General features: G+C 42.3%; 1 protein-coding gene across 1 annotated transcript in view; it reads right to left on the bottom strand.

The window, feature by feature from the left end:
• Positions 1-17,023: 17,023 nt before the first annotated feature.
• Positions 17,024-25,482, bottom strand: part of PPM1L (protein phosphatase, Mg2+/Mn2+ dependent 1L) — a 311,755-nt gene continuing 303,296 nt past the window's right edge. The window contains exons 3-4 of the mRNA XM_047785727.1: positions 25,129-25,290; positions 17,024-21,205 (exon numbers count right to left, since the gene is read on the bottom strand). Coding sequence (XP_047641683.1) covers positions 20,859-21,205; positions 25,129-25,290 — 509 coding nt within the window. The 3' untranslated portion in view covers positions 17,024-20,858. The remainder of the gene's footprint in view (positions 21,206-25,128; positions 25,291-25,482) is intronic.

Genomic DNA, 25,482 nt, shown 5'->3' with positions numbered 1-25,482 from the left:
GAGGTTAAGGATGAAGTTCTTTTCTCTTGGGGTCTGGTAGGCAGATACTGTAGAAGTGGGGGAGAGAGAGAGAAATTGGAAGGGGGCCAGCTTTGGTGGGAGGAGGGTGAAAACAAGAAATGTGACAGGCCCATCTGGCATCATAGGGGTTCTTTTTTGTCTTCCTTTTTTCTTTTTAGGGCCGTACCTGTGGCATATGGAAGTTCCTGGGCTAGGGGTTGAATCAGAGCCACAGCTGCCAGCCTACACCACAGCCATAGCAGCGCCAGATCCAAGCCATGTCTGCGCCCTGTACCACAGCTCATGGCAACTCCGGATCCTTAGCCCAATGAGCGAAGCCAGGGCTGGAACCCAAGTCCTCGTGGACACTATGTCGGGTTCTTAACCCACTGAGCCACAATGGGAACTCCGGAGTTCTTATTTTAACCCACTGGGAATTAACCTTTCTGTTAAGCCAACTCCTCTGGATTTTGTGTGAGCCATTAAAACCCCCTCACACTCTGCCTCAGCTGCTTGATTATCCCACGTGTGGTTAATATAAGACCAGCCCTTTAAGGAGTCAACATAGGTGTCACGTGTGGTTGGAGATATTGGTAGGAGATGGATCAAGCATGGGAAATGGGCCCTGAGAGCCAAGAGGCAGTTTGAGTGGGCAGTTCCTTAGCAGAATTTTCACCCCAGGGAATAGCCGTCTCATGGGTCTAATAAAGTCAAAGGAGGGCCCAACAAGGATGAAAACCATCACTCTGTATTTAAGGTAAGTGACAGAGACACAAAGCTTGCACTCGGATAATCTCCGCTCACATCTGATCCTTTCCCCATATTTGCAAGCCCTCATCCCTGCTTTAGGTTTTTAGTGAATAATTTCTAGAAAGTCTTTCAACTTAGCCCTCTTTATGTTTTACTCTCACCTTTTAGACCATGTGGGAGGCAGAGCGCAAGTCAGCACACTTAGATTTTACTCATAAAAAGCCCCTTTGAGACATTTCCCAGATTTAAAAAACATCATTCTCGTAAAAGGTTGCAGCAGCTACGGGGAAGGTTTTGAATAACACTCTTCCCCCTTCTTACTACATATGTAGAACCATACAGAAACAAGCAGTAGGAGAAAATACCACAATGTTAACAGGAATCGCCTCTCAATGACGCTACTACCTTTAGTTATTTTTTATTCATTCTCAACAACAAGGACGGATTAATTTTATTTATTTATTTATTTATTTTTTGGTCCTTTGTCTTTTGGGGGCCGCACCCGCAGCATATGGAGGTTCCCAGGCTAGGGGTTGAATTGGAGCTATGGCTGCTGGCCTACACCAGAGCCACAGCAATGTGGTATCCTTAATCCACTGAGCAAGACCAGGGATCGAACCCACAACCTTATGGTTCTTGGATTTGTTTCTGCTGCGCCACGACAGGAACTCCTTATAACATAAATTTTAAACAGTATTTTAGCAAATTTAGGTGAAGGTAAAAAGCAGGGACAGAAAATGTGGGGATGGAGTCCCTGTTGTGGCTCAGTGGTTAACGAATCCAACTAGGAACCATGAGGTTGCTGGTTCTATTCCTGGCATCGCTCAATGGGTTAAGGATCTGGCGATGCCGTGAGCTGTGGTGTGGGTCGCAGACGTGGCTCGGATCTGGCGTTGCTGTGGCTCTGGTGTAGGCCAGCAGCTACAGCTCTGATTAGACCCCTAGCCTGGGAACCTCCATATGCATGCGGTGCAGCCCTAGAAAAAACAAAAAGACAAAAGGAAAAAAAAAATGTGGGGAAAGGCTGGTGGCAACAGTGCCAAATACTGGGCTCACTGGTGAGTCGCCAGCCCCTTTTGCCCCCCCTCCCACTTCCTCCCTCAGCAGAGAGTCTTGTGAACCAGCCAATGAGACCCCAGGGGTTGTCAGTATGTGGGCTCCTGTGTGTGTACCTCCCTCATTAAAGAAAGACAGCAGAGGAAGCCTCCTTAATCAGATGTTCTGTCTACAATGCTGGAATCTGTTGATCCCATGAGCCTCAAGGCCAAGGCAGTGGCCTGAGCTGGTGAGCTTGTGCCCACATTTTTCTAGGCCCTTTGGATGTGAAGTTACCACATCTTTGGATGTGATGGGATGTGTGGTCACCTACTCAGAGCTGAGGGGCACTTAACTCCAGGGACATAAGCGTTTCCCTGTTGTGTCCACGGTGAGCAGAGAGATGTGGGCAGATGACTCAACTCCTGTTGGGCAGAGAGAACAGCTGATTCCTGACCTGGGAGCTCTGAGGCTTGAAGCCTGCTGGGGATGGTGCCTCTACCATGAACAGCCCACAGGGATTCGGTGGACGGTGCAGGACACGGGAAATGAGTCCTCCAGCCCTTGTTCCTTGGGGTACCTGACATCCGCGTAGGATGGCAGGTCTGCGGGTCTATCTGTGGGGGCGGAGAGGGGAGTGGGAGGCCGTGGAGCCCTGAAGAGGCGTCCATCTCTCACCAGTGGAGCCAGCTCTTCTCATTTGGGAGGAGAGAGGCCAGGGCCACATCTGTTTTTCTTTCGTGGTTGACTCCTTATCATCTGAGGTTTCTTTTACCGCTCACTCTGTTCTCTTCAGAAATAAAAATGTGGAAATCTCTGGGGTTTGGTAAATTCGCAATGGAATGACTGATCTTGCTGTTATTCTGTGCCTCTAGGCCGCTGTAATTACTTTGTTCAGAGTGAAGTGTTTCAAGGTTTCAGGACAAGAACATTTGAAAAGCCATAAATGATTAATTTGGTGTTCAAAAGTCAAGGGATAATCAACCCTGCCTCTTAGCTCAATGGAGAGGAGGAGAGTAACTTAACCTTATTTTTGTTATTGGACCTCTTGTTTATATGAACCTTTAAAAATTTTTGCACACTATTTCTCTCTCCTTTAATGAATCTTAACATGAAAACAAAGTAAATGTTTGTTTACTGATATATGTAGAAATTAAATCTTGTATTTCTCAGCATTAAATTTGAAAGCAGGTAGAGAAAGCAATTAATGTTTTGCCTGCTGAACAACCTCCTTTTCCAGAAACTTCTACCTCTGAGAAATGTCTTATCCACTAACTCCATCTACATGGTAGGTTAGTACAGCCTGACCCAAGCCATGAGGATTCCCCTCGTTTTAAGATCCCAGACCCTGGAGACAGTCCATTGGTTCACTTGACACTACCTGGGCAATTGCAGTTCCTAGAATTAAGACTAGTCTTAGTATCTCTAGCTAAGGAGATATAAATCTGGGAAATATTGGTATTAGCTGTTTTTTTAAAAAAATTTTTTTTTCATTTTTTAGAGTAGTGTTATGTTCACAGCAAAATCAAAAGGAAGGTACAGAGATTTTCCATATACTCCCCGCCCCCCCCACCCCCACTTCCTCACCATCCACATACCCCACCAAAGCAGTACATTTATTACAGTGACACATCGTTATCACCCAATGTGTACAGTTTACATTTGACTCTTGGTGGACTTTCAGTGAGGCTAAGACTATAATCCTCTGCAGAAAGCATCAGAGCTGGAGTCCAGGCCTCATGGAAGGGCAGTGGTTTACAGAAGCAGAGGAAAGGCCCACCTTCAGATAAGCCCTTACTTAACCAGGCCCAGTTCTCCTACATGGCCGGCCTAGGGCCCAGCTAGTGGGCCTAGAGCTCTGTGGCTCCCTTGCATTCGGACCTCTCAAGAGACAGCAAGGGTTCCCATGGATGCTAACCCCAGGCTGGCCTCCCTACCAGGCAGGTCAGGAGGGTAAAGGCATAGGGTTGACATTTGGGGATCTAGTACCTTCAGAGTATGGCTCCAAACTGCAGATGAAGTCCAGGGCCCCCCAGCCTCTGCCCCATGCCTTGCACACCTCCTGCCCTTTGTTTCTCTGGCACTCCAGCCCTTGCCTGGCCAACCTGCCTTCACCTCAGCTCTTTACCTGGGGTTTACCTTGCTTTTTCTGCATCTCCATTTCCTTATCTATAAACAGAGAAAGTAATTCTCTTCTGTATGGAGTCAGATGTTGGGCCATCAGCCTGGAGAAGAGAAGGCCCAGTGGCTGAGAAAATGGTCTTGACCAGAGTGACTCTTGAAATCAGGACTAAGTGGGGGTTGTGGCAGAGAGAGATTTTAGTGCAGGATGAGAGAAAACAGAGATGGAGCAGGCTGCTTCAGGAAGTAGTGAATTCTCAATTTTAAAGGAGGTTAGAGAAGGTGGAGAGTCCTTGGTAAAAATGCTGGGAGTGGAGAATACACTGGACTTGAAAACTTCAGCTGAGGAGTTCCCGTCGTGGCGCAGTGGTTAACAAATCCGACTAGGAACCATGAGGTTGCGGGTTCGGTCCCTGCCCTTTCTCAGTGGGTTAAGGATCTGGCGTTGCCGTGAGCTGTGGTGTAGGTTGCAGACGCTGCTCGGATCCCGCGTTGCTGTGGCTCTGGCATAGGCTTGTGGCTACAGCTCCGATTCGACCCCTAGCCTGGGAACCTCCATATGCCGCGGGAGCGGCCCAAGAAATAGCAAAAAAAAAAAAAGAAAACTTCAGCTGAGAGAAGTACTGGCACAGCTTTGGAGTCACACAGATCTGAAGCTAAGTCTTAGTGCCACCTCTTACCAGCTGGATTACCCTTCTCTCAGAGCCTCATCTGCCTGGCACCGTGGCAGGGAGATGATAAGAGTGTGGCTTCTAGTGCTTTTACAAGAATCCACTGAAGTGGGAGATACGGAGGAGCCAGCAGGCAGTAGATGCTCCATACCTGGAAAATATCTTTAAATTGCCACTTTGGTTGTAAACAGAGTAGAGGGCACAGTGGGGAGGACATTGCTGCTGCCCCTGGAACTGGGGTCTGGAAGGGCCACCAGCAGGCAGAAAGAGTGTATTCTAAGCAGAAGAAGAGGGAAAAAATGAATTGGTGATACATGTATTGATTTTTTTTTTTTTTTCTGAACTTAATTCTGTTCCATTGCTTTGTAAGTCTGCCTTTCCATTAGGGCCATACTGTGTTGATTAATCTGACCTTATACTAAATCTTCAAAATCTAATAATATTAAGTCCTACAAGTTTATTCTTTTGCAGGGTTGTTTTCACTATTACACGTCCTTTGAATTTCCATGAAAAGTTTGAAATCAACCTATCAATTTCTACAAGAGTCTTCCAGGCTTTTGATTAGAATTACACAAAATGTAAAAACTGAGGGGAAAGGATATTTTCACAATTTGAGTCTTCCAATTTATGAATGTAGTCTATCTCTCCATTTATTTAGATCTTCTTTAATTTCCTTCAGCAATATTCCAAAGTTTTCAAAATGCAGTGATCTTGCATATCTTTCATTGGATGTATTCCTAAGTATTTTGTAGTTTTTGATGCTATTGTCAATGGGATTTTTTAATGGAGATGTAAATGTGTTGAACTTAAGTGCTCAGTTCAATTATCTTGGGAAGTTTCACACATCTATACAATGATCACCATTTTACAAAATATTATAGAACACTTCCATCATCTCAGAAAGGTTCCTAATGCCACTTTCCAGTCAATCCCTGCCCTTACCCTACCACCACTAGAGAGCCATTTCCTGGTCTCAATCGCTATAGATTTAGTCTTGCCTGTTTGGGAATTTATATAAATGTACTCATGAGTATGTATTACTTTGAGTCTTGCTTCTTTGACCTATTATAATGTATTGGAGATTAATCCACATTGTTTTGTGTGTCAGAAATTTCTTTTTATTGATGAGTATTATTCCATTATTATGCATAAATAGCAATTTTTTATCCATTTATGAATAAGGCTGTTTAAAGATCCTTGTATGAGTTTGTGTATTTATGTTTTCATTTCTCTCTGTAAACACCTAGGAATGGAATTACTGGGCCATAGGGTAGATGTAGGTTTACTACTCAATGCCAACTCCCCACCTTGGTGTAGGTAAAGATTTCAAAGTTCTCAAAGGTTTACTTTGTAGCACTGTGTATTCCTATCCATTTTTTCTTTTATGGTTATGATTGAAAAAAAAATGTATATACTCATGGCATATGGAAGTTCCCAGGTCAGGCACTGAATCCAAGGCATAGCTGTGACCCACTCTGCAGCTATGGCAACACCAGATCCTTTAACCCACTGAACCAGGCAAGGAACCAAATCCACACCTCCTGAGCCACCCACCACAGTGGGATTCTTAACCCACTGCACCATGGTGAGAACTCACTATCGTTTATGACTTTCATGCCCCACCCAAGAAATCTTTACCTACACCAAGGTGGGGGAGAGTTTCTCCTATATTTTCTTTTAGAAGCTTATGGTTTTAGGTTTTCCTTTTTAGGTCTATGATCCTTCCCCAATTTAAATTTTTTTTTTTTTGTCTTTTTAGGACCACACCCATGGCATATGGAGGTTCCCAGGCTAGGGGTCCAATCGGAGCTGTAGCTGCCGGCCTATGTCACAGACACAGCAACACAGGATCCAAGTCTAGTCTGCGACCTACACCACAGCTCATGGCAACACTGGCGAGACCAGGGATCGGACCCGAGTCCTCATGGATACTAACTAGTTGGGTTCATTAACCACTGAGCCAGGACAGGAACTCCCTCAATTTAAATTTTTATTCAGAGCAAGAAAGCATTTGAAATTTTTTTTCCCATACAAATACCTAGTTGTCTAGCATTAAAAAAATAAAAAAGACTTTCCCCAATAGGGAGCGTCTAGTCCATTTATAGTTAACGTAATTTTTATGATTGGATTTAAGTGTGCCATTCTGTTACTTTCCATTTTGCATCTGGTGGCCCCTTCCTTGCCTTCTTTTTTTTTTTTTTGTCTTTTTGCTATTTCTTTGGGCCGCTCCCGCGGCATATGGAGGTTCCCAGGCTAGGGGTCGAATCGGAGCTGTAGCCACAAGCCTATGCCAGAGCCACAGCAACGCAGGATCCGAGCCGCGTCTGCAACCTACACCACAGCTCACGGCAACGCCAGATCCTTAACCCACTGAGCAGGGGCAGGGACCGAACCCGCAACCTCATGGTTCCTAGTCGGATTTGTTAACCACTGCGCCACGACGGGAACTCCCCTTGCCTTCTTTTGAGTTGAGTAATCACTAGACTCCATTTAATTTCCTTGATTGCCTTAACTATTGCTTTTCTCATTTTTAAAATTATTTTTTAATTGATTGCTTTAGAGCAGGACTTCTCAACCTTGGTACTATTGACATTTTGAGTCAGATGATTTTTTGCAGTGTGTGCTTTCTTTGTATTTAGCTTCGTGTGGTTTGCTGATCTTCCTGGTTTTATAGGTTAATGTTTTTCATTAAATTTGAGAAATTTATGGTCGCTATTTCTTCAATTATTTTTCTGCCCCATTCTCATTCTTGTCTCTTTCTGACATTTTAGTAACATAACTACTGTTTCATAGTGTCCTTCATGTCCTTATAGGACATATTCAATTAATTTTCCTTCAATCTTTTTTTCTTGTCTTTTCTTCAGATCAGGTAATTTGTATTGATTAAGTTCGCTTACTCCTTCTTTGGCCATCTCCAAGTTCCGTTAAGCCAATCCAATGAACTTTTCATTGCAGTTTTAATTTTTGCTTTAGAATTTTTATTTTTAATTTTCTATTTCTCTGTAGTGATTCCTTGCCTGTTTCCTTATTAAGACCATAGTTGCCTTAAATTCCTTGAACAGGAGTTCCCATTGTGGTGCAGTGGTTAAAGAATCTGACTAGGAACCATGAGGTTGCGGGTTCGATCCCTGCCCTTGCTCAGTGGGTTAAGGATCCGGTGTTGCTGTGAGCTGTGGTGTAGGTCGCAGACGTGGCTCGGATCCCGCGTTGCTGTGGCTTTGGCGTAGGCCGGTGGCTACAGCTCCGATTAGACCCCTAGCCTGGGAACCTCCATATGCGGCAGAAGCGGCCCTAGAAAAGGCAGAAAGACAAGAAAATAAATAAATAAATAATAAATAAATAAAAAAAATAAAAATTCCTTGAACATATTTAGATAGCTACTATAAATACTCTAAGATCAATATCCAGGCCTCTCAGAGTTGACTGCTATTGACTGCTATCTTTTCTTGACTCTTGGTCAAATTTTCCTGTTTCTTTTTTTTTGTCTTTTTGTCTTTTTTGTTGTTGTTGTTGCTATTTCTTGGGCCGCTCCCGCGGCATATGGAGGTTCCCAGGCTAGGGGTCGAATCGGAGCTGTAGCCACTGGCCTACACCAGAGCCACAGCAACGCGGGATCCGAGCCGCGTCTGCAACCTACACCACAGCTCACGGCAACGCCAGATCGTCAACCCAATGAGCAAGGGCAGGGACCGAACCCACAACCTCATGGTTCCTAGTCGGATTCGTTAACCACTGCGCCACGACGGGAACTCCAAATTTTCCTGTTTCTTTGCATGTCTGATAATAACTCGATTTTATATTGTACTGGACAATGTGAGTGATATGATAAAAGTATATACATATTCTAGATTCTATTATCTTTCTCTGAAGAGTTTTGATATTTGATTTTTGTTCTGGGAGGTAATTAAGTTATGAGCTAATCGTCGATATTTTTTTGACAGGGGGAGGCAGGGGGAACATATTATGGTTTGTCTGAGCAAGTCTATAAAATCCTAAGGTGTTCCCAATTAACTTCAATTTGTTGGAACTCAACTTGCCAACTCTGTCTCTCTTGTGGATCTTGCCAGCACTTGGTTTTAGGCTCAGTTAGGCTAGAGCTGAAGCCTTCATTTACAATGACCCATGCTCTTTTTTTTTTTTTTTAATTGAAGTATAGTTAGTTTAAAATGTTGCATTAGTTTCAGGTGTACAGCAAAGTAATTCAATATTTATATTTTCTTTTCAGATTCTTTTCCCTTATAGGTTACTGCAAAATATTGAGTAAAGTTCCCTGTGCTATATATAGTTGGACCTGCACCACAGCTCACAGCAATGTTGGATCCTTAACCCACTGAGTGAAGCCAGGGATCGAACCCACATCTTCATGGATACTAGCTGGGTGCATTACACACTGAGCCACAGCAGGAACTCTTGGTTATCTATTTTATATATAGTATTGTATATGCATCAATCCTGAACTCCTAATTTATCACCCCCTCTTCCCTTTGGTAACCACAATTTTTTTTTCTGTCAGTGGATCTATTTCTGTTTTGTAAATAAGTTCATTTGTATCTTTTTTTTAGATGACACATATAAGTGATATCATATGGTATCTGTCTTTCTCTTTCTGACTTACTTGACTTAGTATGATAATCTCTAGGTCCATCCACGATGGTACAAATGGCATTATTTCATTCTTTTTTATGGCTGAGTAGTATTCCATTATAATATATACCACATCTTCTTTATCCATTCCTCCATTGATGGTCATTTAGGTTGTTTCTATGTCTTGGCTATTGTGAATAGTGCTGCTATGAATATATGGGTGCATTTATGTTTTCAAATTATGGTTTTTCCTGGATAGATGGCCAGGAAGGGGATTGATGGATCAAATGGTAGCTCTATTTTTAGTTTTTTAAGGAACCTCCATCTATTCTCCATAGTGGCTACACAAATTTACATTGAGAGTGGTCCTTAGTCTTAATACACAGCCTAAGTGTCTCCACTGGATGCCTCTCCACCCTGCTTGGTCCAGAACTTGATATTCTCTAGCAATACCCAAGCTTTAGTGTTTCTATTCCACTTTCCATCCCACAGCATCCACTTTTGCTTGAAACTTGGGTGCTGGACATTCAGTGATCCCTTGTCTAGGGACTCATGGGGGGCCCACACATAGACTTCTGAAGCTCCCCGTTACAGCTCTCAGCCACGTTCAGTGTCTTCACTTCAGCACAGTTCTGCGTGGACTCCAGCTTCTTGTGCCACAGTCAGAAAAGTGTCCCCTCACAGATAGCTGAGGAGATCATGGGACAATTTGTGATTCCTACCCTCAAGGATTGCTCTCTTACACTGTCTTGTGCTGTCCGATGTGATCCAATGCCTTAAAACAGTTGCGTTATATGATTTAAACTTGATGTAGTTGTTTATGGTGGACAGCCTAGTACAATACCAGTTAATCTGTGAGAGCTGGAAGAGGAAGCCCTTTTAGATGCCTTGGTAGTTTTTGAGTCTTAGATACGAATCATTCTCGAGGCCCTGCTTAAACACTTAGATTCCTTAGGTTACAAGAAGCACCACTGAAATCCTTATATTAAAGTTCTTTTTCTGCTTAAGCTATCAGGATCTGTTGTTAACTCAAAAAGCCAAATAAATTGTCATTATTATATTTAGAAAATAAAACAGAAGGAGGGAAAGAGAGAATATAACACATCACCGTAAGTGAAGATAGGGTGTTTGTTAACTTCTGATTCCCCTTTCTTTGGATCTGTGGTTGGTATTGGAAAAGTCTGTAAGTCTTACTCTAATCCAGATGACAAATACCCATCCTGAAATCTCTAATGACACCCTTCCTTTTATGCTAGAAAATTTCTATCCATAGAAAGAAATGGAAAACCAGAATTTGCAGACTGCATTTTCTACTCTGGCTATCAAATATTATTTTTAAAAGAAAGGAGAAAGATAATCCAAAACTAGGCATATTTTTCTTTGTTATGCTCAATCCAAAATCAGCCATCTGGTGATTAACTTTTCTTCTTCTTCTAGGTCCCAAGCTCTGTTTACATCTTTAGAATACCTAAAAATAGGGAGTTCCCGTCGTGGCACAGTGGTTAACGAATCCGACTAGGAACCATGAGGTTGCGGGTTCAGTCCCTGCCCTTGCTCATTGGGTTGACGATCCAGCGTTGCCGTGAGCTGTGGTGTAGGTTGCAGACGCGGCTCGGATCCCGCGTTGCTGTGGCTCCGGCATAGGCCGGTGGCTACAGCTCCGATTCGACCCCTAGCCTGGGAACCTCCATATGCCGCAGGAGCAGCCCAAGAAATAGCAAAAACAAAAAAAAACAAAAAAAACACCTAAAAATAGTATTATATGTGTGCATGTGTATACATATATCCATTTCCCTCTGTTTCTAAATTCCTCACTGTTCCTGTATCTTGTGAAGATCTTTGCTGATGGATATTCTCTTTTGAACACTCTTCTCAGAGGTGTCATCCCATTTTGCTGGAGTTCACATATGTGTATAGCTCATCTCTTATCACCTGATAGTGGTTACACTATATAAACTTTGTTGTCGTGGCATAAAGCTGGGTAAAAGGTGCATTAACACTAAATTTTGATGGCATCTATTTGTATACATTTTTAAAATTTCCTTTGTTTTGAATAGGAGCCGGGCTTATTCCTATTCCAAATGAAAAGTGCTCCAAGTCTGATGGTCATGATACCCCCCCACCTCTTGCTTCTGTTTATGCTTTTAAAAGTCTTATCCATGGCTCATGAATTGTTTTTCTCCTTTCTATATGGAATCCCAACACAACAGCCACTCCAACTCACATTGAGAAATTGTAAAGTTCCAGCACAGACATGCGAATATAAAATGAGTTTAACCAAAAGAAAAAGAATAGCAGCAGTCCACAGTATAAAGTCCAGTAACTTTAATGTGTTAATTTTTGCTTTAATCTTGTCATCAAGGGTGAATTTTTAGCTGTTCATTTTATATACAACAACACAGAATCAGTGATTAAATGAACACATTAGTCTCTACAAGGCTAAATCTACCCCTAGCACACATCCAAGGGACCTGAATGACACGACATGCATCTTGAGTGACCGTGCACTGCCATATGCCCTGAACTCCACAACAAATTGACATTTTAACTTTGTTTCAAATGTCTCTTAGAGACAAATATAGACTGGTAGGTATAAAAACCTCTAAACAGTACCAAGTGTAATGAGATTTTACCAAGTTTTTGTTGTCTTTTATAGGTAGTTTTCAGGCACCAACTTACTAGAAATCTAGCCTGATTGATTTGAGCAGTCCTTTTGACCTATGATTTAATTATTAAATACAACTGGAAAATCCATAAAAGAAAGCATTGTCTAATATATTATGGATCCTGCTTCTTTTCTAATAAAAAAATAACATGACTTTAAAATAGCAAGAAAATGCTGATATGAAGAACATTTTTCTTAATGTTGAAATAGGTGTGATAAAAGCATATGCAAAATCACTGTTTCAAAATCATCAGGGAACAAGAGCAGACCTTTTGAGATACACCATTCATGAAAAATACTTCTCAGTTACATGAGGTTTGTTCCCTTACTTCTGCCAACCCTCCTTTCCTTCCTTAATAACTGGACTCTTCCTATGGTTTTAATTTCACCAAATCACGAACAGGTTTGACTTAATGTGCATTTCCTTTTGTATGATCTCACGATTAAAAACAAAACAAAACAAAAAAAACTCCACTTCTGATCACAGTGAGATATTCCCAATCTCTTATTCACTATTATTCCGATTTGATAGGATTCTAATGTAATTTATCAATAGCTAATATTACTTGGATAAAGAAGCAATTGGTATAAGCCGAAAGAGACGTCTAGGGAAGATGACCATGCAAAGAATTTAGAAAGATGTGTTGGCTTCTGTGGTTAAAAATAAGTCTGGTATTTAGTTTTGCTTTTCCATACAGAAAATAGATGTTGCTATATTTGTTCAAAATGTAAGACTTGAATTCTGTGCCTAGACTCTGAAATGTCTAAAAGTAACAATGGCTGCCAAGTTTATGATTTAAAAAAATCTGGCATCTGGTCTTCACAATTAAGATCAAGAAATAATAGTGTTCCTGAAATATGTTAATTTTTTATATAATAAATTCACTAATTTACATAATCAAGGAACATTAATGGTAAACACTCTCAGTTCTGGGTTCTCTTTTGGGACATGAGGTTGGGACGTAGCTTCCTGGGAGCAAAAATAAAAACAGGCAATGGAGAGATGTTCTCATTGTTTCCTGGTCTCCTTTGCTGAAGTTCTCTCCTTTCTCTAGAGAATCCTACAGGGAGCCATACCCTGGCTTGGATCATACCACCACCGAGCACTTGCATGGCTGCTGCCCCACTGGGGCAGAGGCTTCCCCAGTGGGACAGCTTGACCCCTGCCCTGGTCCCCAGAGGCTCCCTATCTCACCTCCCCAACTCCATCCTTGGGAAACTAGATGATCTAACGTGGAATAATTATCTGATGCAATTTGCTTGGGTGGGGGCAAGATATTCCCAATCTTTGACAATTCACTGTGTTTTAAGTGTAGGAAAGAATGACTCTAATCCTGCCCTGTCCTTAAATATCTAAATTCATTAGAAAAGATCATGAAAGATGCCAATTTTTACCCCATTCAGCCAATACTAAGCATTGCAGTATCTGTGAAGCCTCCACTGAGCTGTAAGTGTCAAGGTGGGGATGGTGCCTGAGTGCTCACCTCTAGGTATACTCCTTTCAGACTCTATACACTTGGCATATGGTAGGCACTCAAAAAAGTAATAATAATAATAGACTAAAATATACAAGCAGATTTACTTATAACAAACATAGTAGCTTTCCCAATTAATCTGTTCATAATATAAATCAATATGTTATAAATGCAATGATGTTCACATATATTTAAAAATTGTACATTTAGTAGTTAGGAATTACGTATGTGAACATAGGTCACATTGGCATGTTGTGGAAATACTGTTTTTCAGACTTGTTAGAATAATTGTTCTTCTGAACTCTAAAATGTTTTCTTCTTTTGCTTTTATTTTCTTTTTCCTGGCTGACCAAGGGAAGGTTGAGGCATTGCAAAATAGATTTCAGCTCCATAATTTTAACTGAAGTTGTGTGAGTGCTGTAAGTCAAAACCATTTGCTTTAGTATTTGAAAGAGTAAACTGAAGACAATGCAGATGTCATTGTTTCAATGTGAACATGTATTTCCAATAGATTTTTAAAAGGCAAACACTACTATCTAAAATAAGAGCAGAAGTTACTGGATCTTCTCCATTTCTGTTCTTGTTACTCCATTTTCTGAATATATGCAGAGATAAAAGAGCAATCAAGATGATAAATATAGTCTGGTTATAGTCTAGGAGCCTAAATCAGGGGCGGTTCTAGTTTTCCCCCATGTAGCAGGATTTACACCTTTTCATTATTACACTGAGTAGTCACTGTTTGTCTTTGCCTAACAGAGACAGATGGGAATTTAAAATGTGCACAAGAGGCATCATTCTCTTTGGTTAGAGATGTCTAACGCACCATTTCCACAGGAATTTTCAAAATTATATGAGCAAACATGACCCTTTTTTATTATAGGGAAAACTCTCTAGGAAGCAGGAACATGAAATAACTCTGTGCTTGGTTTTTATGAAATTGTCTGCTTTAAATTGAATACTCTCTGGTAGTGGTGTTGGCATTTAGAAAATTACCAGTTTTAAAACTCATCCCCAGCTGTAGCCGTGACTGTGTTTATCTGACTTCGGTTTTATGGGGGTACTCTAAAATGGAAGGTCTATCATTTAGTCTCTCTTACTATTTAAAAAAATTCTAAGATGCACAAATTCTAAGGATTCAGGGTAAAACCATGCTTAGCATTTGGAAAGTAAACAGAACCTAGGACAGTAAAAGTGGTTTAGAAGAGGAGTAACTAAGATGACATGGCTACATTGTCACTGGGAAAGATTGCGAAAAGGACTGTAATTTTACAACTTTACAAATACAAATCAGAATTCATTCTCTTCAATGTCATCTCCTTAACTTTAGAAAGAACACAAATATCAGAAAGCATGATTCATGCTGTAATAAAATCTTTTCTTAATTTTAAATATTTCCTTTTTTATTATTATTTTGTCTTGTATATTTTCTTGAAAATGCTTTTCTTTACATTCTGATTTTGATCACACTGAAAATTAATTTTGCATCTTTTACAATTAAAAAAAATCCGAACTATTTTTCTTAAATGTTATTCTATCTGTTCCATCAGTCCTATAAAAAGGGGGTTTAGAATTGGACTTATTAACATTTAAGCAAAACACTAGACAATACTCTAAATGAGAAGTCTTGTATTTGCATAGGTGAAAAGTGGGAAAAACTGCCTTCTACTATGGATCAGCATGAAGGTGTCAGCAATTGCTATTAAATACAACCCATACAGGTGAAAGTCTAATAATCCGAATTTTTGATAACCCACTTTTTCCATTCTGTGTCTGAGGGTCCTATAGGTTTTTTTTTTTTTTTCTCCAGTCCCTTGACTATTACTTCTACCTTTGTTTCTGCATAAACACATTTAAAATTATGCACTGCATTTAAATTACACAACATGTAAAAATATGTTGAGATGATGCATAACATCACATTCATCCTCTGAAATACTTTGTGATGAAAGGTGATGAGAGATGTGGCTGGTATATGGTCCCTCTCTTACAGAGGCAGTGAGTGACTCAGGTAGACTGCCCTGCCCCTCTCCCCTCCCCCCAGTCTGCCATGGGGGCCCTCACAGTAATCTGCTTGCACTCAAATCTAGGGACTCTGGTCCTTAAGAGGGTTTGCGATTAATTTGGACTTGTCAAATGTCAGAGGGGATTTTGTGGTACTAATGCCAGATTATAGGTCTTCTAGACTAAATGAAACCACATCTTTAAATATAATCTAGACCTTTGCTACTTGCTTGCTTTTTGGTGGAGTTTAGAATTACACAAATGCCTATGATGATCTGTTAAAATGAACAGTGACTACATGCTCTCTTCAAAGTCCTTAACTTAGATTTATTGAAGTGATTGTACAAATGATGGTGTGGTTATTACTTAACACAAACATGATCATAACCAAGGGTTCTTGGTTAAAGTTTCCAGCTTAACAGTGGTAAAAATAAAAAAATAATGGACAAAGCATCAACATTATTAAGAATTAGCAAATAAAGTTACATATTAGAAAACAAGTTTAAAATCACATGTCTAATAGAAACCTTAGAGTATTAACTGTCACTTGCCCTTTGGAATCTGCCACCTAGCCTAAATGATTTTACTTTCAGGTTTATACCATTTTGGATAACAACCAGAGAGAGACCGTATTCCAAAATATTGGATGTAATTTTAAGATAATGACTACCCCAGATTCACTTTGTACCATGTTTTTGACTAGATCCTTTTCATCTGTTATTTTGGGATTATCTCTCAGAGCTGTCCAAACATATTACCTAGGCTGAGAGTGATGATTATGGAGTTACAGTCAAGCTTTACATTTTAGGCAAAAAATTACTTGCCAAACCTAATTTTACGTGTATCATAAAATTTAAAAGGAGGGACAACATGGCACAGGAATTTTAGCACGAATGATAAGAGAGTAAATGAGTAAATAGTGGATACATAATTTTTAAAAATCTAGTTAGGATTTTAAAAATGAATACCAAATATGCTATTTCCCCCTTTTCTCTTATTTAAAAAAATTTTTTTTCACTCTCACATAGTGATAAAATGTAAAAAGATTTATTTTGATTCCATTTGGAAAGCAAAGATAACCTTGAAAAAGCAACTGAAAGCTCTTGGAACAAATTTGAGAAATCTCTAGCTGTGGCAAGACTCTTGCTTATCATTCACATAAAAAGAAAGGAACTGAGGTTTAGAGTTTTTCTTTTTTTGTCTGTTGTCTTTTTAGGGCCTCACTCGCAGCATATGGAGGTTCCCAGGCTAGGGGTCGAATTGGAGCTGTTGCTGCTGGCCTATGCCATAGCAATGCTGGATCCTTAATCCACTGAGTGAGTGAGGCCAGGGATTGAACCCTCAACCTCATTGTTTCTAGTTGGATTAATTTCCACTGTGCCACAGTGGGAATTTCAGTTTAGAGTTTCAAGTTGGGCTTCTACCATCAATATGAGGCTGCTGATGGTCATTATTAAATCATACTATTTCTTAATACTGTTTTCATTAACAAAGCAACCTCTTCCGTGAAAGGACTAATTCTTCTGAATTGCAAACTGTACTGCAAGTACTATGAGTCATAGTGAATGAGAAAACAGTAATATTTCCGGTGCCAGAATTTGTCAGGGTGGGTCCTGTGGAACACAAGCTCCTTGGAATGTTACCAGATGTTACTCAAAAGAGTTTCTGTGGTCAGATTTATCTGGATAACACTGAAATCACATTTGCAGTGGTTTTCTCTCTCCGCCCCCCCCCCCCCCCCAGGATGTTTAAATTAGAACCCTTGATGTGCTTACATGCACTTTTCTAAGACAATATGTTTCCCAAAGTCATTTGACCCTGGAAACTTATGTTTGAAAGAGTATCTTTGGAACTTGTATTCTGTGGAACACACTTTGGGAAACATTATATTCCATTACTCCTGCAGTGTTTAGCTAGTTAACTTAAAAGTCTACACATGAACAATTTAATCCAGAGGCAATAAAAGAGGCCCTGGCATGGGTAGCTAATAGTCGTGACATTTCTGCAGAGCTGGATTAGGGATGCTGGTGTGATGAGCCAAGGCAATCTGGGGGGAATATTAAGAGATTTAGTCTAATAATGGGTCCAAAGGAGGAAAAATTTTTCTGAGATCATTGGAAAATAAAACTTTATCCAGAGTATGTATTCCTACGGTTTCAAGTGTGCAATGAAATTCTGCCTTTTCTAAACTTTCTGTGTTCACATTTGCAAGAGAGTTGGATCCGGCAACAACTCAGGGGGTAAAAAAATAATCAGGAAAATCCCGGTATACCTGGCAAAGGAAAAAGTGATTACTCCCTCTGTGAGTCCCTCATGTTTTGCCAGATATCCCAGTAATCCAGTTCTTTCTTGTGATCCACTCCCTAGAATCAGCCCAGACAGGACTGATGATGTCATCTTTCACGCAGTTCTGTTTGCACAAGGTGTATGTGGGTTAAAATCATAACAGTTGTATCAAAGAAGACCGGTTTTCAATTATCCAAATCACATATGATCCTACCTCTATAAAACACTCTCTGTAATACTCATCACATAGACAAGATCTTAGAGGACAATGCCTTCAGTCCAAGGCAAGGACTAGAAAGTAGCCACAGGTTACCAGTAACGTGTACAGTCATGTTGTATCAGAACAGCGACCCCAGCGTTAAGTGCCCTGGGCAAGGTGGCCAGGTGACATAAATGCCGGTCTTGGGAACTAGCTATGGAGCTTTCCATATAAGTATTATTTATGCCTTTGATTAGAGAACTGCAGATACAATGAATTTTTTAAAATTTCCCTGCCTCCTCCCCCGCCCCCCAACCCCAACACCAACCCATTTTAAGAGTACAAATCACCGGCGGAGCAGCAGGAGAGCAGTGCATTAATCAAGCCCTGGGCTTGGCATCTTGCCAAGGGCTCAGAAGCACATGACTATTCATTCCCAGCTTCATTTCTAAAAGACTGTAAAACCATTCCAAAATTTGGCACCATGGGGGCTATTGGCAATGCGAACTCGAGCTAGGGAGACTGGGCAGCCTTGGGTGACAACTCCAAAGCTTTGGCAGTGCTGTTTAGGAAAGCTTCACATGCAAACTTCTCAAATCAATTTCCCTAAGGCGTCTCAACCTTCCCTGTCCCTAGGAAATGGGAGCTGAGTGGCCAATGAGCCTTGGAGATCCTGGGGTGATGTCTGCAGACCCTCCTCCCCCAGCTGGAGGAGGCTCTGGGAGGGAGAACTCCAGGAGCACAGGGGAAGTGAACAGAGTAGCCTGACTTTAGACATAACTATGAGTCAAACTGCTACTATTTTGCCTAGAACTTCTATTTTTTTAAAAATCCACAAGCCAGCGTGGGAGAAAAAGAAGCAGAAAGGGAGTAAAAAATATATACCCTACTTAGTTACAAGTCAGAAATGAATGAATTCTACAAAGCAAAGTTTAGAAGATGCCTTGGGAAGCGCAATCAGATTGAAAGTCTTGCACTCAGCACCAGCTGCTAAGACATTTTGCAGGGCAAAGAAACACTAATCTACTAATTTAGTAGTCTTCTTTTTCGTCATTATCACCAAAACCATACCGTCTTCATTTTAGAAAATAACAATAAAGACAGGATTTTAAAATATCTTTCCCTTGCTAATGAATTCTGGGTTAGGTTAAAAACGAAAAGGGAAAATTGACTGTGTGTTGTAACATGCTGATACTGCTTATTCCTGGACTCCAGTTAGAAGGTGGGCTTTGGTATGTCTCCAGAATCAGAATGTCCCAAATCACCAAGCAAACTCAGGCCACCTGGCCTGACTGCCCCATCACTGATCACAAATGGGATGTTGCCCATATTCCCCTTCTACCCCCACCACAAATACACACACCCGGATGGTCAGTGTCTCTCAACAGGCAAATACTCCAACTGACATGGTGGCAGGTATTTTATACTAGAACATTCTGTGGCTAACCCCCTCCCCCCAGCAAGATTCTAATATTGTAAATTCTAATGCTGCAGTTTACAAAAGTAAGCAAATCTCTTGGGAAACCATTATTAATTCTTTCAGTCAAAGTAAGGTTAAGTGCTTGGAGGAGTCCAGACAGATTACAGTCCTTGGCGGCCACCACAGAATCTTTTCATCCTCCCGAACCTGCTTCAGAAAAGTTCCACAACTGTAGAAGGGCCGGGAAGCAGCACTGCGGGCAGGTGGCCAGTGATCGGGGGCTTTTGAGAAGCTATAATGACAAATGCCCACTCTGGAAGGACAAAATCAAGCAGACACCCTGGCATTTCAGACACAGAGGGATGGGAATGCAATGAAAATCTTGTTTGGCCATTGAGCCACCTCAGCAGGGAAACAGGATGACCCAGCATATAGGTTAATGTAATCATAAAATACTGAGATTGGAAACATGACTTTGGTGATACAAAATGAAAAGAAGCCAGTCTGGCTCCCAAATAACTCAGTGATTTGCAGCTAACTGGTAAAGACTGCTGCCTCTCCACTGTCAAGTAGAAGACCAGTAGTTTACCACCCGAATTCCAAAGTGTGGCTTCAGGGAACACACATGCAGTTCTAGGCCAGGCTGCTGCTTCTCAGAACACTGCTTGAGAGACACTTGAAAGCTACTAGAATAGGAGAGGGGGAAAAAATGCACAAAACTGGGCAGCTGGAGCTCAATTCAGGAAGGCCAACTCCCCAGCCTTCTCTCCCAGTGCAAATGGCAGTCTTCCCAAGGGCCACTGTGACTGATTCAGCCACTATTTCTCCTATCTACCCTTAAAGATGGAAGGAATTATGGTACTGAGATTTGCTTTTTTCACTTCTTGGTAATGTAAGAAATCGTGGTGTCTGGTGGTAAAGTTTAATAGCTGCCTATCACATAAGGTAAGGTGTGAGCAAAAGGCTAAGGTCATGCACGACTAGGATAAACGCACAAAGACTGGTCAGGTGGTACACAAAGTCTATTGAACTAATAAAGGGAAAGTGGGGAAAAGGTTATTTCTGCTGTGCAGGCGGCTCGCATCCTCCCCACATCCCTCAGCCTCTAAGAGCAGCCACAGAATAATAAACCATGTCCAGATCTGTTTCTTGGCTGCTGCAGAGCAGAAAACCTAGGCTCAGGAGGACAGTGCATTCTTAGGATAGCTCTGCCTTTCACCCCCGACTCACAGGTGACCCTGCAGCCGGTCTCCTGGGAGGCTTGGCCTGCTCACTGCTCCAACGAGAGGACACAAAGTCTGATGCCTGGAGGGCCCTTTTAGGGATCTTGAAAACAATCTTAAAAGGAGAATATATGGCACATATGCCATTCACATCATACATGTGAATCTATAGCTATATATTTATATATTTTTGAACATTGGATGGAAGAGTTGGGAAAACACAAAGAAACCATTTTCCAGCCTCTCAACTACATTGGCCAAGAGCAGCCTCTGTTCATCACAGCACATAGACTTAAGATGGCCAGGAAGGGGAAATCCGGTATCTGGGATGGATGATCCTAACTGTAACTCCCACACCTTTCACTACATTAAAAGAGACCAGTGTGTTGAAAGTCCTTTAGTCTAAGGCAGCTGTGACCCCTAAGGGATCACTGCTCTTCTGTTTTGCTGCTATTCCTGAACTTCACCACCATGACTGTTATATTGTCAGGGCAGCCTCTGTAAAATGACTGTAAAACTATGCTCTTGGCCCCAAAGTGAGGTTCATCCAAGCGGTCCTTGATGAATCGAACAGCTTCTTCGTTGCTGAAGGCATCCCACAGGCCATCTGACGCCAAGATCATGAACTCGGGCTGGAGCTTGTCCAGGTCAAAGGTCAGGATATCTGGGTCTGGGATGACCACATTGAGATTTTTCAGCGGATAATCCCCCAGGGATCGAGACATGGCCAGGATACCCTGGACCCTCCAGGAGCCATTGAAACTGATGAAACCACCTGGAAAGATAGAAAGATCCCATTAGCTTGACCAGCCGCTTTCTCACACCCCTGGTGCAGTCCGGGTGCATGTATGAAGGGCTGACCTACTGCCTGTGCTCCTTTCACCCCACCCAGGCACTGCCGGGGGAGCAGCATTCCTGCTGCAGAGCTTGAGGTTTGATGCTTTACCAGTAGATCCTCAAGCACTTATCCTTGGTATCTTAAAGACCTATAAGACCAAATACAAATATTGATGGTAGGAGGTATGGTTGGGTTAGGGCATCCATTTTTACTTAAGGACATCTTGGCAGCTCAATGACTGACAGTAGGGAACCCTTGGGTGGGGATCAGGGGACAGTGGCAGATGGATGGTACCAGAGACAAACCACTGGGACCCATCACTAGCTTGAGGCTGCCCTTGGATGTGCCTATATTGATCTCAAAACAGCTTCTCGAATAGGATCAGGATTAAAGAATGGTGTATTTTAGCACAGTCGTTAAAGGCTTAGGCTCTTGGGCCAGACAGCTTGGATTTGATTCTTGGCTGTATTACTTGGAGCTACCTCTCTCTGATCCTTGGTTTCCTTAGCCGCAAAACAGGGACAATAATATTATCCATTCCATTGAGGAGTTGTGAGAAATAAAGGAGTTATTCCCCATAAATCACTTGGCACAGTCCTGAATATAACATTCATTCAGTATTATCTTTTTTTTTTTTCTGTCTTTTTTACCATTTTTTGGGTCACTCTTGCAGCATATGGAGGTTCCCAGGCTAGGTGTCTTATCGGAGCTGTAGCCGCCGGCCTATGCCAGAGCCACAGCAACGAGGGACCCGAGCTGTGTCTGCAACCTACACCACAGCTCATGGCAACGCCGGATCCTTAACCCACTGAGCAAGGCCAGGGATCGAACCCACAACCTCATGGTTCCTAGTTGGATTCGTTAACCACTGAGCCACGACGGAAACTCCATAGTATTATCTATCTTTTTAAGGGAGCTAGAGTTTTGTACATTTACGCATTGTTTGTCAGATATTTATTAAATATATATGCCACTCAGGGCAATTTTCAGACTCTAAAGTTATACAAGGTCCAGACTTTCTTTCAAGAAGTAGACAGTCTGGCAGGATGGAAAAGTCACACGTATTAATTAATAGCTACAAGCACAAAACAGTTTTCTCTCAGGGAGAGACTAGTACTTGCTAAATGCTGTAGGCAGATGGAGGAGAGAGGGAAGATTTCCAGTTGTGATGATCAGGGAAGGGTGAGCATTAAAACTGGGCTTTGAATGATGGGGAGGGCTTCCATGGGTAGGGATGTACAAGAACATTCCAGGAAATGTGGTCTCTTGGCCACGAGTGTGGGTTCTGGAGTCAGACTGTCCTAGGCCTCAGTTCTGATCTTACCGTTTACTAGCTATGTGTCCTTGAGCACACAAGCCTCGCTAAGGCTCAACTTCCTTGGTTGGAAAATAAGCATAACATTATCAGTCTCATAAGAGAAAGAGGGAAAGAAAAAGTGTGTATAAAGTGCTTGGCTTAGTTCCCAGCAGAGTGAGCACACAGTCAACGGCAGCTGACATCACTGATGTTAGAAACAGCAGAAGGAATGGAGACAGAAGGACCAACATGTATTTGGCCTAGACTGGTTGCAGTGCATTGTCACATAAAGCAGGAGGGGCATAGATGTCCGAAAGGAAGGCTGAGGTCAGAAAAAACACACACAAACATAGTAAAACCAATCATCATCCATAAAGACCTGCTGTAAAATACACCCTGGACACAGCAGGTGGATTAACCTCCTTGGAGATGGTGCCCAGATTTGCTTCTGTAATCATTGTTGGGGGCGGGGAGGGACAGGGAAGAGGAGGGAGAATAAAATGGGGTGACCTTTCAGAAGAGAGCGCTGGATGCTAAGGTGACATTTCCAGGTGTATTGTATTCTCATCCCTGTCTGTGTTCACACAAGAGCAGGCTAACGGGATCCTAAGTCCCGGGTCACAGTGGACCCATGGGGAGATGTTATTTTGTAAGTAGGGAAGTTCATCAAAGCTTAACAGATGCTCTTAAATCATTGTTATTTTTAATTTTTATTTTTTATTTTTTAGAGCTGCACCTGCAGCATATGGAAGTTCCCAGGCTAGGGGTCGAATCATAGCTACAGCTGCCTGCCTATGCCACAGCCACAGCAATGCCAGATGCAAGATTCATCTGCAACCTACACCACAGCTCACAGCAATGCTGGAACCTTAACCCACTGAGTGAGGACAGGGATCCAACCCTCGTCCTCATGGATACTAATCAGGTTTGTTACCATTGAGCCACAACAGGAACTCCTTAAATCATTGCTCCATCCCATCAACAGAAAAGCTCCCCAAAGCTTTCATTAAAATTATTCTGCATCCCAAGCAGTCACTGAAGCAGGAGATTATAACACTTTCGGACTCAACAGTTATAGCTTCCTACTGTGAAAACTCAAATGTTGATTAGGTTCTGGGCAAAAGCTGACGTGTGTAGAGATAGTCAAACTGCAGGTTCCCCCAGTCAGCAGGGGCCCTTCCTGGGCAGAGATGCAGGTGACAGGAGCTCCTTCCAGCTGCAGGGCCTGCTACCTGGCATGTCACACAGAGGCTGCATACTGTGGTTGTCAGCCTGGGGACAGAAGGATTTCCTCCCCTGCAGAGGCAGATGAGAAACCCTCCCACCCTCCAAAATTGAATTATGAAAATGTAATCATCAACTGATATCTCCCTTCAAGTCTTCAACGTCACCTTAGCGGGGCCTGTGCTGACCACCTCTGACATTCCCCATCCTCTGACCTGCCTTGTGTCCCTCCGTAGCAGTTAACACTGTAACATACTAGATAATTCACCTGTTTTTACTTATTTATTTATTGTTAGTGTCTGTCTACCATATTTTCTTTTTTTTTTTTTGTCTTTTTGCCATTTCTTGGGCCACTTCTACGGCAGATGGAGGTTCCCAGGCTAGGAGTCTAATTGGAACTGTAGTCGACGGCCTATGCCAGAGCCACAGCAACTCGGGATCCGAGCCGCGTCTGTGACCTACACTGCAGCTCACGGCAATGCTGGATCCTTAACCCCCTAAGCAAGGCCAGGGATCGAACCTGCAACCTCATGGTTCTTAGTCGGATTCGTTAACCACTGAGCCACGATGCAAACTCCTGTCTACTATATTTTCTACACCCAAACGCAATTCCAGAATGTAAGTTGGTACCCACAGCACCTACATGCTGAAAAAATGAACAAAAAAGGGATTCTCCCCTCCCCCCCAAAAAAATATTTACTTAAACCAGGCACTAAATTTGGTGTTGGGAGTATAGAGATAAGCAGACCAAGTTCCTGCCTCAAGAAGCTCAAAGTCAGGAAGGCAGGACAGATGAGTGGGCAGGTACATCCAAACATTGTAAAAGGTGACCCAAGAGGTCCACGCAGGATGCTGGGGCCAGACCGAAGGGGTATCTAACCCAGACTGGAGAAGCCTTTGGCTCAGTGTGACAGGGAAGGCTTCCAAGAGGACATGCTTAAACCGAGTCTTAAAGGACAAGGATGCTGTCATCCACTAGACAGTGGGGATGGCAAGAGCCATGGCACAGAGGTATTGGCTCCGTGGTTCATTTGGTAGTCTGACACAGCGGGAGGGAAGCGGGGAATGGCCAGCAGGGGCTCAAAGATTTCATTAGCTTTTAAGTTAGGGGCTTTTTGGCTCTTTTGGAATCTCTGGCAATGAAGAAGAGCAAATTCAGTGGCCATTTGTTGGATAGGAAATGTTACAAAGTCAGTCTCAGCTGTCACAGCAGCAGCCTCTATACTCATCTACTCATCCCTGGGTAAAGGAACATCTTATCCCCCGGGATTCTCCAATCAAGCTGCCCTATCCACTGAGCAAGATAGCAGACACTCCTCTGAGGCATTCACCAGCTCACCAGCTCTCTTTATCCTCTTCCTTTCCTTCAGCTGGTATGGCTTGTGATCATGAGACAAAGGAATGGCGTTCCCGTCCTTGTCACACAGGACCCCACGTGAGTCCCCCACATTGGCCACAGTGAGGTCTTTATCTGACAGCAGAGCAATCAAACATGTTGTGCCTGAAAAACAGAAGAGAGAGGAGATGCAGGAGGTCAGCGGTGCTTTAAGGTGAGGCTGCTTCTCGTGGTTCCTGGATTCTTCAGTCATTAAAACTGCTCCTGCTGGGTGAGAATTTATCTTCAGCCACTCCAGGAATGATGGCTGTTCACTTCAACAACACTGATCAGATCTGACAGTCAATGTTGGAGTGT

This window comes from Phacochoerus africanus, chromosome 1, assembly GCF_016906955.1.
Source record: "Phacochoerus africanus isolate WHEZ1 chromosome 1, ROS_Pafr_v1, whole genome shotgun sequence".
Lineage (NCBI taxonomy): Eukaryota > Metazoa > Chordata > Mammalia > Artiodactyla > Suidae > Phacochoerus > Phacochoerus africanus.
The sequence above is the reverse complement of the archived record's forward strand: the minus strand, read 5'-3'. Positions and strand labels throughout refer to the sequence as shown.